Here is a 14,535-nt window from a genome sequence, read left to right as displayed (position 1 = left end):
ATGTACTCCATTTTAAAATTATAATTCAACAGAATTATGCTCCATCGTTGAAGTCTGTTGCAATGTGAGTGGGTATGCCTTTTTTAGATCCAAAAATAGTCAACAAGGACTTGTGGTCAGTCTGCAACATAAAAATCCTGCCATAAATAAATCTATGAAATTTTCTAATTACATAAATTATTGCTAAACTTTCTTTTTCAATTTGAGAATAGTTTCTCTCTGCAGGCAAAAGTGATCTGGAAGCATGAACTATTGGCTTCGTTGATCCGTCTTCCAGTCTATGGAGAAGTACTGCTCCTATACCATAATCACTTGCATTTGACGCCACAATCAATTCCTTCTGTGGATCGAAGTGTACCAGTGCTAAATCAGATAGCAGGCATTTCTTAATCTCTTCAAATGCACTTTGGCACTCCTTTGACCAACTCCAATTTCATCCTTTTTTTTATAATTCGTTCAACGGTGCTCTCAACTTATGCATTTTTGGGATATAGATAGAATAATATTGTGCTAAACCCAAAAAAGATTGTAACTGGGCAACATTGCTAGGCACTGGCATCTTCTCAATGGCTTCTGTTCTCTGAGGATCTGGTCTTCTGCCTTGGCTGTCAATGACCCAGATATTTTATCTGTATAAAAAAAAATTCACATTTTTCGGCATTCAATTTGAAACCAAATTCCTCAATTCTTTGGAAAACTGTCCTGATATAATCCTTATGTTCCTTATATTCCTGCACATTTCTACTCTTTACAAGAATGTCATCCAAATATGCGATTGCAAAACCTAAATCAGCAAGCATTGTGTCCATTATTTGCTGAAATAACGCTGGAGTTACCTTTTGGAGTTACATTATTTGTTGAAATAACGCTTGGAGTTACCTTTTGAGTCTGAAGAGTCCTAAATGGGTATTGATACACCAATAGTTCAAACATTCTTCACTGACTTTTACCTAAATTACCTTTAGATAAATCAATTTTGGAGAAAATTTTCCCTCCATTCAGCTTTGTAAAACTGTCTTCAGGGGATGGGAGTGGATAACTATGATGCATAAGACAGTCATTGAGGCCTGTAGAAAAATCGGTACATACCTGAATCCTCTTATTTTTCTTTTTAACAAATACAGTGTGGCTTGCCCAATCAAAATAGTCAACTTTTTTTACTACACCATTTTCCTGTAGTCTCTGCAGTTCAATTTCAATATTTTCTTTTGAAGAAAAAGGCACATTTCTTTTTGGTTTAAAAACAGGTTTCACATTTGGTCTTAGTACACATACCTAGCCCCTCAGGAAAACCCTGGGTAATTCACTTTTTAAGACCGTAAGAAAATCCTCATTTTGTTTGGAATTTTTCTTTTCAGTTACACTCACACTGTTACAAAATGAATTTATGGGTAGCTCCCATAAATCAAACAAAACGATCCAATCAATTCCGAAAAGGCAAGAATTTATACCTGGAACAACTGACACTTTTCTAGAAAAAGTTTTTGATCCAAGGGATACACTGCAATTAAATTCTCCAATGAATTTTAATCTCTTGCCGGATACTTCTTTGGCAATTTTAAATGTTTTTCCTAGTTTTGGGCACCCAATCCTCTTCCAGGTCACTTTGTCGATAACACTGTGCAACAAATTTGAATTGAAAAAAAGTACAAGACATATAAGACCTGTTTCGGTGTAAGAAAAGTATGCTGATTCCAAATCTGACATTTATTTCTCTGGATTAGGTACCATTTCCATGTACTTTATTATTAATTATTTTGAAAAAAAAAAACACCGAATTCACCAGTTTAAACAACATTTGTCCTCTTAACTCTCTTGTGTAGAGTGTCAGCATCCTTTTTTAAATTCCAGCAGTAGTCTGCCAACATACCAGTGTTCCATTTTCCTTTAAAACGTTTTTCTATTAATGAAATATCTTGATGGAACCTTTCACCATGTTCATCACTCACATGGCCAAGATTCTCAGCAAAAAAATCCAAATGAGAGTGGAGCACATGAACTTTTAGAGACATGTTACATCCCATATCATGAAAATGATGCAATAGATCATTCACAACTTGCACATAGTCTTCTGAACGATGTTTTCCCAGGAAGTTATCACAAACTTTCTTGAATGACTCAAAGGCACATTTTTCTTTTCTCGTGAGATGTGTGTTAAAAGTTAAAGTTAAAAGAAAATAGTATTGGTTTATTATTGCTTTCTGAATTAGAAAATTCTACTGTTTCATCACTGTAATGTTCATCCCCACTGCTTGAACTCCACATTTCCTGATCAGGGGGTTTTGGTACAGGTAATTCTTTTGAGTGCTCAACTGGGCGCATTGCTGATTGCAAATTTGGGTAAACAATGTGTTTCTTTTTTTTGGCTATTGTACAGCCCGTATAGTCTTGCTGACAAAAATAGCAATCATTAGAATGATCTTTCTGCTCTCGCCAAATCATTGGCACACCAAACTTCATGTGAACATTCTTTTTTGCATACCATGCGCTCAATGTTTTCACACATGTAAGGCAACAGGCATGAGGAGCCCATGACTTGTCTTGGTCTCCTATATCAAAATGAAAGTACGCCTTGTACAATTTCTTGATATGGCTGGTAATGCTGCGCATTTCTTTAGCAAATGTTAATTCGCCACATAGGTAGCAGAATTTGCTTGGATCATTTTTGCACTGTCTTGAAGTCATCGTCAAAGCCTATACTGTATCTAAAGAATAAAGACAAGAAAAAAAGTAAATTGTTTTATAAAGAAAAATAAGGATTCCATAATGTTAACATGTTAAGCCATTATAAACGCCCACTAGCAAGTTATTAGATTCTTTCGTACATAAAGTAAGGGGTTGATAAAATTTCATTTCTATTTTTTGCATTTAATTTAGTAAATTTTCAGAAAAGAATGTATAAAATGCCCCTTTATGTTTAAAACATTAAAATACACAATAATCCGGTCTTTATTGTAGTTTTTAGTTAAAAAATACTTTATTAAATGGATATCTATTTTTAACCCTCAGATTTTTTGCCCTACAAATAAGGTTCTGAGGCAGGTTTTAGCTTCTTTTCCTTGATTTTTTTAGCCTACATCAAAAAATGCCTTTCTTGACGAATGCCATCGCTTTTCGGAAGGTGGTGAACACCAAACCATGTGCTACAGCATTATGTTTTTACTTTTGAAAAAATTAGTCCTTGGTCTAGAAAATATTATGCTAACCAAGCTAGCTCTGTCATCTAGCTCTCTTAAATCTGGAAAAATAGCTCATTTCGGCTGACTTTAGCAAATAAATGATTCAAATAAATGATTTAACAAATAATGTACATAATATGTGTATATTAAACTGTGTTTTTCTCTTAAGATTTATAATTTAATACACATAATATGTGACTACAAAGTCGTCAGTAACCCATTTTTGACGTTTTTACTGAAATTTACGACTGTGGCAATTTTGCACAAATTATACCTAATTCAACAAAAAGAAAGCCAGAAATAAAATTTCCATGTTACTAGGTATACAAAAATTGCTGCAGATATCCTGTACTTTTTTTAGTGTTGCACAGTGTAATTGAAATATCGCTACCTGTATCCAAAAGTAGTTTCACTATGTGACCATTTATTTTGGTATTGACAAATTTTCTTTTATTTCCTTGTCTCACTTCTTCTTTTGACAACACCACATTTACTTAAATTTTGTTTTTGTTTATTTTGTTTAGTTCGGCACTGGGAAGCTCAGTGTCTGACTAAACCACATTTGGCATAAGATTGGTCTTTAAAAGGGCAATTTTTTCTTAGTTGCAAACCCGCAAAGCTCCAACATTTAAAACTTTTTCATTTGTTCTTGGGAAATGTTTTCTGTTTTACCATTAGGACGTAGGGTATAGTGGTATCCCTTTTCACATTTATCAATTTCTGACATTCTTCCGTCACTTTTTGCAAGTTAACTTCCGGATCTTGCTCTATAAGCAATAAAATCCTTGACCTTAAATCCTTGTCCTTCTGTGCTGTCAGTCCCTGAACAAATATATAACACTTAAACATGTCAACTGACAAATCTTTTAATTTAAATAGTTCACACTTTACCCGCATATGTGACAATATCCTCAGTTTCTTCTTTTTGCATGTTCAAGCACTTATACCTTGTATGAAAAATGGCTGTCTCTTTCACTAAATATCGAATACAAAATTCGAACAGTTTCTGAAAAAAAAATATCTTCTGGTTTCTTTGGTAAAATCAAATTCGTAAATTTTGTGTTTTCCTCCATACCCAATTTCTGAAGTAGGAGTGTGATTCTTTCCTCGTCCGACCATTTCTCACATCTTTTTGTAAAAATTTTCTCAAACCTGCGATAATAGGCAGGGAATGTATCACCTCGTTCTGGGTCGTATTTGAACTCTATTAGAGAGTTGGCTATACCCTCTGCCAAAAAATATCTAGATGTGCCATCTTCAGATTTTTGTGACAACACAGTTTCACATAATAGACGATTCTCTGTAATTTGCTGAATGGCGAGTGATTCAAAACGTTCTTGCTGAATCAACATCCGTTTTTGAAATTCAATTTGAGCTTTTTGCTGAGCGATCACGCTTTCAGTTAACGTTTTTGTTACTATTTGTTCAGAAGACATTTTTTTTAAACGCACAAATATACAAAGAAGACATTTTTTTTTTAAATGCACAAATATACATATACAAAATTTTGTTCCAAAAATTCAGATCTCGTCACGAAAAAAAAAAATTGTCAGCACTTAAGAAATGTTGGAAAAGAAATAAAAAAGTTCACGATACAAAATATCAATGGTTTACAAATTTTCAGAGATCCTTTTCGTCTTTTTCAAATACGTAAACTTCTTTTAAGAATTTCTTTATGACAGAAAAACAATTTCCACAGTACAATTTGTTTTATCATATTAACCAAAAGAAAATACCTCCGAATTGCTTTTCAATCAACACAAGTCGATATGACGTCAATTTTTCAGAAAGTTCAAAGAAAAACGGCAATAAGAATATAAAAATTCTTTGTATTTGCGTAAATACTTTTCTTTCACTTTCTAAGAACATCGGATATAAACTCTTTGAGAATTTTTTTTTTTCAAATTTTGCGCTCACCATGTGAGCAAACGAAATACTGATTTCTTTCACCATGTCACATATTTTCTTTCATTTCTCTCCATAAAACATGCCACACTTCATCTTCTGATTTTCCTGCGATTGTTCGTAGCATTACTACTGCAGTTTTTGTTTTGTTTTTTACTTTCTCATCATTTTTTTCCTTTTTCACTTTGTCTTGGAATAATGTGTCTGTTTTATTAAAATTTGATTGTCTCTGAAGAGCAGCCAAATAAACCAAAGAGACTATTTTTTGTTAAAAGTTGCAAAACACATTTAAGATAGTAAAGGAAATAAATATAAGCATTTGACGAAATAAAAATAAACAAAAATTATATTTGTGATCTGATTTTTTCCTTTGATCACTGGACGATGCAACCAATTAGTAGTTAGAAACATAACTTCATTGAACTTGTTGACATTAAAACAATGCGTATGATATTGAAAGGGATACCTTAAAACTATATATTTTTTTTTTATATAAACTCATGTTACCCCCAAACCTTTTGGAAATAGGGTACGATTATGAATATCTCCAGTATCAAATAATCTTTATACACCATGAAATTTACTTTATGTATGAAAACCAAAGAGGGAAGATATAACATATGAGAAATATTTAGAATCAAGTTTCCCCTTGCTGTTATTTCAGATTATTTGAAAACATAGCAGCAAGTTTTATTCTTCTCTCCATCAAGGCCATAGGTTTTGGGGAAATATTAGATATTTTGTAATTCATATGCAAAACTAGAAAGACAAATTTTCTGACAATTGGTAAAAAAATTATATTTTTAAACCAATAAAGTATGCCCAAATTTGCCTCTTTGGGATGAATTTTGCTTAGGGTTATTTTTTTGCTTGGTTGTTTCATTTGCAGCCTTGTCTACTAATTTATATATATATATATATATATATATATATATATATATTGCGCGAGCCTTTTCTAGTCTCACACAAAAACACGCGTTCACATTTCAAGCTATATTACTTGTCATATACATACGCGCACACGTCCACACACATACATATATTCACGTTCGCGTACATACACTCACATTCACGTGTATATACACACACGCTAACGTACACACATGTACTCATATATGCGCACACGTAAGCACACACGAACGACGTCACTTCCCCTTTCAAAGGAAATCCACATATGCGCAAAAGACCAACGGAAACACCTATAAAAGCAAGAGCAATAAGCTGCTTCTTCCTTTTAGGACCAGCTTTCGAGCTGTACAGTCTACGGACCGACAGCGTGCCTTTTCGGCATGCACGCGCGTACTTCACGCCACTTGCTACTATTTGGGACAAAAAGCCAACAGACAGTACGTACACTTTATACGCTTTCTCTCTCCATGAACTGGATTGACTTTCTCACTCTATCTCCCCTTCGCTTTGGCCCATCGACACAGACATGTGCGCGACGTTCTACTGAGCTTAACCCTCTCTTTCTACAGGCTGCCTTGCCACTTCGTGTTTCTCTATTGCATTCCCCTTTCTTTCCACGCGCATAGTCGTCAATGGCTGAATGAACACGTGTACACCCAAGACTTTCATTTCTCAACAGAAAATAAACGACATGTTTATTTTATTCCAGCATTTGAGTTCTTTGTTTCCTTCATTCAATTTGTTTCATTATTTTTTCTTGTAACGGGATTAGGATTTATATATCCTAGTCCTCTACAATATATATCTATATATATAAAAGCGAAAATATATGTATGAATGCATGTTTGTGTGTCTGCTAAAAACTTTCGACAGACACAACAAAAATTCACAAACTTGGTCTCATATGAAAGCCCCACCTTCTGGACGACAAATATCGAAAAATTGGCCCAAAGCACGTCAACTGATCGATTTTCTGCAGGGGGGTCCCCCCAAAAAGTGACATTTTAATGTTAAACATTACATATTTTTAAATCGATTTATAACTGCCCCAAAAAATACGGCCGCCAACTCTTTTACATAAAGTATACACGCGGCCGTTTATTTTGGGTCAACTTGTATTTAAAACCCGCTGAGTCATGTCACGTGATCTTGACGTCAGCAACCTCTAATGGCGGTCTTAATTTACAATTTAAAAATGTTGTTATCGGTAAAAAAAAAATTAATTAAAGCTAAACTATGAACTTCTACGCTATGGCAACGTTACCAAAGTTATTACCACATTCAAAATAGGTAGATACGATAGTTAAACGAAAAATAAAGTAAAAAAAAAGTGAAGTAAAAAAAAAAATACGCTTACGAAAAATATTAACGATCAAAGTTTTTTTTAAATAAAACAGCCAGACACCATTTTCCAGTCTTTAGAGTAAGACAGACGAAGAGAGAGAGAGAGAGAGAGAGAGAGAGAGAGAGAGAGAGAGATGTCTAGACAGATTCGACAGGGGGGAGGGTCAACAACGCATGCGTCAGATGACGTCATGACGTCGTGACCTGATTTACTTTAAATAGTTGATAAACCGAACAAACTTTATATACGCCGCTTTAGCGCAGGAGTTAAGGCCTTGGTTCATTATATAAACGTTTTGGGTTCGAATTGTGGTGTGAGATGTTTTTTTTTTTCGATTTTTTGAATTTAAATATTGAACCTTGTATTATTTAAGCCATTTTTCACGTAACGTTCGTTCGTTTGCCTTACGTTATTTTTTCTTGTGTTTTACCCCCCCCCCCCACCTCCGCTTAATTAAAACATTGTTTTCTTTTCTTACTTCGCTTATAACAATGCTTACATCGTCATCGTCGTAACGCTCGATGACTTTCAAACATCTTTCACTTCTGGCTGGCCGATTTTATTTTCAAACTTCGCCTCAGGGATTCGGCTTCGATCCTACCCCACCCCCCGGCTTCTTTTTTATTTAACACCACACACCCCTACAAACACCCGGGCAACGCCGGGTACCCCTCGCTAGTATATATATATAAATTATAATTGTTTTGTTACGTTTCTATTAATAACAACAGGACAAGGATATCATTCAGACCAACATGGCCGACTGACTAGTCTCGTTTATGTCCAAGAGTTCCTATTTACAATGCCTCCCCATGGGACAGAGTTAGACACCAGGGTAGTTTTTTTAAAACATTGAACAAAGGGGGGCAACTCCCACCAATCCAAGGGACATAACATCTCCTTTTTTTTTTTAAATTTATTTAATAATGTTTGATGTCCTTCAGTATTCAAGCTGTATGATCTCTCTCGTTCTCTCTCACACACCCTCTCTCTCGATATAATATCTATTAAAAAAAAAAAAGAAGTTAATATATATATATATATATATATATATATATATATATATATATATATATTATAGGGCTAGCTTGATAGGTGGTCTTGACTAACATCCAGATCTGGTTGTTGTATACTCTTGAGAGGTAAAGGTGAGGCATGCTGTTCTGACTGTTTCTTCCCTTGGTAGATGACTGTCTGCATGGGAGTCCGATGTGTGAGTCTTGACTATTTCTGGTGGTTTGGGTACGATGTGTCGTCGATTGCGTCGGATTATTGTCCCTTCTTCTTTGGTCCATAGAATATAGGAACGTGGTGTATTTGCCGTTCCAACAATGATGCCTTCCTGGTTTGGAGGGTTGGAGCTTCTGACCTATATTGATGTGCCATTTTCGAGTGGTTGTAGCTCTTTAGCTTTATGTGATAGGTGGTGTGTGAGTCGTTGTTGAGCCTTCTGGTTCTTTCCCCTCTGTCTAAAACTCTCAAGATCGGGCCATCTGCAGTTTAGTAGATCCGGGTGAGTCGAGATGTTTGTCCTGAGACTTCAGCCCATTAACAGTTCACTAGGGCTAAACTCACAGTCCATTGGTGTTGCTTTGTGTGCAAGCAAATAAAGATATAGGTGTTTTGCATTCTTTAGCATTTTTTCATTGTTTTTACACAGGCTTCTGCAGCTCCATTGCTTTGGGAATAGTGAGGGCTGTTTGTAACATGCTGAAATCCCTAGTCACTTGCGGACTTGGCAAAGTCTTTTGAAGTGTAATAGAATGGCTGGCTGGGTCTGTTCTTAGACTGACAGGTATTCCATGACTGGCAAAAATAGTTTTAAAGCTCTGTACTATTGCACTAGAAGTCATTGATGTAAGCATGGCGATCTCTGCATATTGAGAGAAGTAATCGACAACTATGACATAGCTGCTGCCTTTCAACTCAAACAGATCAGAGGCTAGAATGTGCCATGGTCTTGTCGGAAGCTCAGTTGTCATGAGGGGTTCAGGCGGTTGGTGTCTTAGCTTGGCGCATCTTGGGCAGTTTTCCGCAGTCCTTTTGATTTGGTCAAACAGTCCTGGCCACCATATGGATTGGCGAGCTCTTTGTCTGCACCTAGTAATTCCCTGATGACCAGAGTGGATTTTGGCAATGATAGTCAGTCTCAGTAGTGATGGGATTATAATCCGTGTGCCATATATCCATTCTCGCATGTGATGCTGCTGCGGTACGCCGAATAGGGTTTAATTGATGCTGGGACTTGATCCTTTGATGGCCAGCCGTTTCTTACATATTGTAATATGTAGTTGCTGATTTCATCAGTTTTAGTGGCTTCCTCCAACTCTTTCAGACGTTTTTCTGTGGCAGGTAAAGATTCCATCATGGTGTGAACGAATGCTGTTGCTAACTCTTCTAGGTCCTTATCTTGGTGAGTCCATTGACAAAGCATCAGCTGCATATAGTTCCTTACCAGGGACATAGCGAATTGTGTATGCATACCTCATTAAATGTATTCAAAACCTCTATATCCTTGCTGGAAGTTCACTGAGGTCCTTGGTACCTAGTAGTGGCACTAGTAGTTTCTGATCTGTCTCCACTGTGAAGACCAACAAGATAGTCTGAAAAGCATTCACAAGCTCATGTTATTGCTAAGGCCTTCTTTTCTATTTGAGCATAACGAGTTTCAGTTTCTGACATGGCTCGTGAAGCGTAGGCGATGGAATGTAATTTTGTCTCATCCTGTCATTGTAATAATACTGCTCCTAACACATTAGATGAAGTGTCGCTAGAAACCAGTTTCATTTGATGGGTTGTACAGGCATAGCACAGGTGGTAAACACAATGCCTTCTTGATGGAGCTGAATGCATCCTGTTGTGCATTGTCCCAAACAAACGCATATTTCTGACTCAATAAATCCCTTAATGGTTTTGTCATGTCTGCTAGGTTTGGAATGAATTTTCCTAATTGATTCACCATCCCTAAGAACCGGTGGGTTTCCGTCATGTTCGTTGGTGTTTGGAATTTGGAGACACCAGTGAGCCTTTCTGGATCAAGTCACAGATCGTCAGCACTGAGTATATGTCCAAGAAATTTTACTGATAACTTGGATATTTCGCGTTTTTCGGAATTGCCAGCAGCCTGAATTTTTTGTAGTGCGCTTTTCAGCTGGGCATCATGTTCTTGTTGATTTTTTCCATATACTAAAACGTCATCTTGCATACATATGGCTCTGATTTCGGCCTCTAGTACTTGTGACATGCACTTCTGGTAGATCTCACTCGCTGATGAAATACCAAACGGGAGGCAGTTGAATTGGTATTGTCCAAATGGAGTTATGAAGGTCATCAGCAAATGGGATTCTGATGAAAGTGGAATCTGCCAATATCTGCTGTTGTGAGATCTACGCATATCCTAATTGTTCTGTTTGATTTCAGTACTACCACCATGGGGGAACACCATTCAGTGGGTGTGTCAATCTTATGACCCCCAGCTTTTCCATTCTCTGGAGCTCTGCCCGTGTTTTCTCGATCAAGGGTAGTGGTACGCGTTGTGGTGTGGTTACTGAGTATGGACTTGCATCCGGATGTAAGAGTATGATACATTCTTCCCCAAATGTTCCTAGGCCTGTGAATAGGTCTGGCATTTCATTTTTTGGGTCGAATGGTCGTTTCTGGCTGCTGATGGTATGCAGGTTTGGGTGGATAGTTACTAGCTTAATGCTTCGATGGCTGGCCTTCCTAACAACGGCTCCTCGAGATTGGGGATAATAAATATCTGCTGTTGTGTTGAAAGCTCTTCATGCGAGACAGTTGCAGTGACCACTCCAGTCACTTTGAGTGGAATATGTCTTGGATCATGAAGAATTTTGTGGGGATCCGAGAGATCTGGTAGGTCTCTCCTTAACTTGTGTATGTGCTCTGGAATCGCAGTCACATCCGCCCAGCTTGAATTTCAGTGGCACTCCATTGATGGTGATATTGGTTCGCCAAGGTTTACTCATGCTGATCTCTGATATCGTCATAACATCAAGGTACACATTCTGATTACTTTCATGGTCATCCAAGTTAGGATTAATTTCATGCAGCCTTCTCGTGCGACAGCGCTGAGCATAGTGGCCAATCCTACCACAATTGTGGCAGTTGGCTGAAATCGCAGGACATGTGCATCTCTGATGTTGGGTTTTGTTACCACAGCGTTGGCACTCAGCCTCTGGTCTATGCTGCTGTATACGCTCATTTTTTTGTCGATTTTCATAGTGCAATTCTCGCCTGGGTCTTATGTGTTTACCCTGACCTTGTCTGCGAATTCTGTTATCACTAATGTAGTGGACTGCAATATTATTGTAAGCCGAATCTTCACCATGATGTGTTCTGAACACTGCAGGAGATACTGTTGTGATTTTATTGTTTCACTCTGTCGCGCGCGTCTAATGGCCCCGTCCAAGGTGAGGTCTGGAATCATTTGCAGACTTAGCAATAGCTTAGGATCTGTACACCTAACTACAATTCTGTCGCAAATTAATTCCTCGTGCAGGTCTTGGAAATTGCAGTTTTTAGTTAGTGTGCAGAGATTAGTGATGAATGAATCAATGTACGCACCTTCTTCTTGACACCTTCAGTTGAATGTGACCCATTTGTAAATTATGTTCGTGTCGCCTTTGAAATGGTCATTGAACTTTGCTACCACTATCTTGAAGTTCTGGGCTTCCTCAGGTGCAAGTTTGAATGTGGTAAAAATGTCTTCGGCTTTATCGGCCATACAATATATTAAGGTGTCCACATGACAAGGACTTGGTTTTTCGTCAAGGCTGGACACTGTCCGGTAACGGTTGAACCGTTGTATCCATTTTTCCCATAACTCGGATTGGTTGAACGGAAAGGGTTCTGGTAGGTTCACATGGCTATTCATTCGGGGGGGGGGGGTCTTATGGAATTTAACTTCCTTTTTTATTTTTTTTAACGGCTCTGAGGCTCGATATTTAGTATAAGTCTTTCCCCGTATTTTGCTCACATTTGTTTGTAAATCTCACTTCTGACACCATGTTTTGTTACGTTTCTATTAATAACAACAGGACAAGGATATCATTGTTCAGATCAACATGGCCGACTGACCAAGTCTCGTTTATTCACGTTTATGTCCGAGAGTTTACATTATAAAACATTGAACAAAGGGGGGCAACTCCCACCAATCCAAGGGACATAACAATAATATTTCTCTTAGTCTATCTATCTGTTTGTCTGTTCCACTTTTTCTTGCAAACTACGGAGTCGATCTGGCTGAAATTTTGTATGGACCTTTAGTATAAGTTAACTGAAATGATCACCTGACATTATTTTTAATTATTTTAAAATTGATCTGTTATTTTTTCATTCTTCTTTTTTATTTTGCTTCAGTTTTTTTCTGAAAATACAGAAAATTGTTAGAATGGAGACATTTTTCCTTACTCACATTCGTATTCGAATGTGCCTATATTTGTGTATGTGTGTATTTCGCTACATACTTTACTATTAATTCCTTTTTCACAAAAAAATTTGATTACGAAAGTGATCAAAATTAATTTCTGATTTTTTTGTAAAGAAGTTAGTCATTCATTACAGCTAATTGAATGTCTCTAAAAATGTCTTTGGGGTTTTTCTTTATAATAGTAATTGTCCAAAATTGTCATTTTTTTGTTTTGCATGTAAAACCAAGGTTAATTTAATTTAAATTTTAGCTTTAAAGTTGCTTCTTTGAATAAAACGTTTTCTTTTATAACAAACACTTATTTTCACTCATCCATTTTTGTGGATTTCTTTTTTTTTATCCACAGACATTGGCTGATTTATTTGCAGTCATAAAATACAAGCATAAAGACTCACTGGATTATTATTTGTACATGTTTGCGGTGATTGGGCAAATGAATGAAAATCGCAAACATTTGGTGCGTAAGGTCAGTAATTTTTTCAATCAAAGAATAGAATTTTACTGTGAAAAATAAGAATATTTGATATTTTATGTTTTTTACAGCACGTATTAAAAGCCCCATGATGTTGAATACGTTGTCAGTTTTACATGGGAACAGAATGTAAAGAACAATGTTAAAGAAATGGTTGAACTCACACACGCACACATAATGCTCCCTATCTTAGGTTGAGCATATTGGGAAGTGATATACAAATTATCATTAGCATATGAAGTGAAGCTCGTGGTGTAAACAAATTGAGTTTAGGTATTTGGACAATGTCAAAACATTGTTAATTCACTCCCTGCATAGCAGCAGCCGTATAGTGCAACGGTTAGAAACTTCAACTGTTGTTTGGGTGATCGGGTTTCGATCCTGGCTTGAGGTAGTTGTCTAGCCGCACTGATGAGCTGTGAAACAGTACTGTATGTGGATGATTCTATATATATATATATATATATATATATATGTATATAGTGGTTGTATCAATTGATTTCCTAGATGTAAATCCAATGAAACTCGCATGATTATTAAAGAGTGCTCAATACCAGACAGAACTGATATATAGTTTGTTTATTATACACACATTATTAGTTACATATGTACATACATGTTTCAGTGAAATCCCAATTCATAGTAACACTTCATCAGACCAAAAAAGAATCGATATTAAAACGGGAGTAAAAATCACATTAGTTTTTACAAGAGCAGGCGCAATTTATGTTCTGTAAGAAAGTGGGGTGTGTACTTTGTAAATGTGAGCAGTAAGGGTTTTGGAAGGAGTAGGGGGGGAGTACGATTTTGTGTGGTTAAACTGCCGCAGTGGGGAGGTCCTATTCTTTGTACTTGATCGTTGCTTATTGGTCTTAGTATTCTAAACAAATAGACAAATAAACAACGGGCAAGTTAAAAGAATACTAACACCTCCCCACTGCGACAGTTTAACCATGCAAAATCGTACTTCCCCCCTCCTTCTTCACTCCTACTCTCTTCCTTCACCACACCTCCTTCCAAAACCCATACTGCTCACATTCAAAGTATACACCCACTTTCTTTCAGAACGTAAACCACACCTGAATATCTTATAAAAACTAAATAAAACTAGAAAGAATTTTGATTCCTGTTTCAATATCGATTCTTTTTAGGTTTGATGGCATGTTAGCCTTGAATTTGGATTCCGCTCCACGTATAGAATCAATAATGCTTGTATAATAAATAAACTATATATGAACTCTCTCACACACATACTTATTTAAAAAAACAATGTCTG

At 36.5% G+C, this 14,535-nt stretch overlaps 1 protein-coding gene across 4 annotated transcripts in view; it reads left to right on the top strand.

Moving 5' to 3' along the window:
- Positions 1-14,535, top strand: part of LOC145241496 (calcyphosin-2-like) — a 145,804-nt gene that overhangs the window by 113,855 nt on the left and 17,414 nt on the right. For all 4 annotated transcript variants that reach the window (XM_080104512.1, XM_080104514.1, XM_080104513.1 and 1 more), the window contains one exon: positions 13,134-13,253. In XM_080104512.1, the coding sequence (XP_079960638.1) occupies positions 13,134-13,253 (120 nt within the window). The remainder of the gene's footprint in view (positions 1-13,133; positions 13,254-14,535) is intronic.

The sequence above is a fragment of the Euprymna scolopes genome, chromosome 20 (assembly GCF_053919585.1).
Source record: "Euprymna scolopes isolate OS-2025 chromosome 20, ASM5391958v1, whole genome shotgun sequence".
Taxonomy (NCBI): Eukaryota; Metazoa; Mollusca; class Cephalopoda; order Sepiida; family Sepiolidae; genus Euprymna; species Euprymna scolopes.
The sequence above is the reverse complement of the archived record's forward strand: the minus strand, read 5'-3'. Positions and strand labels throughout refer to the sequence as shown.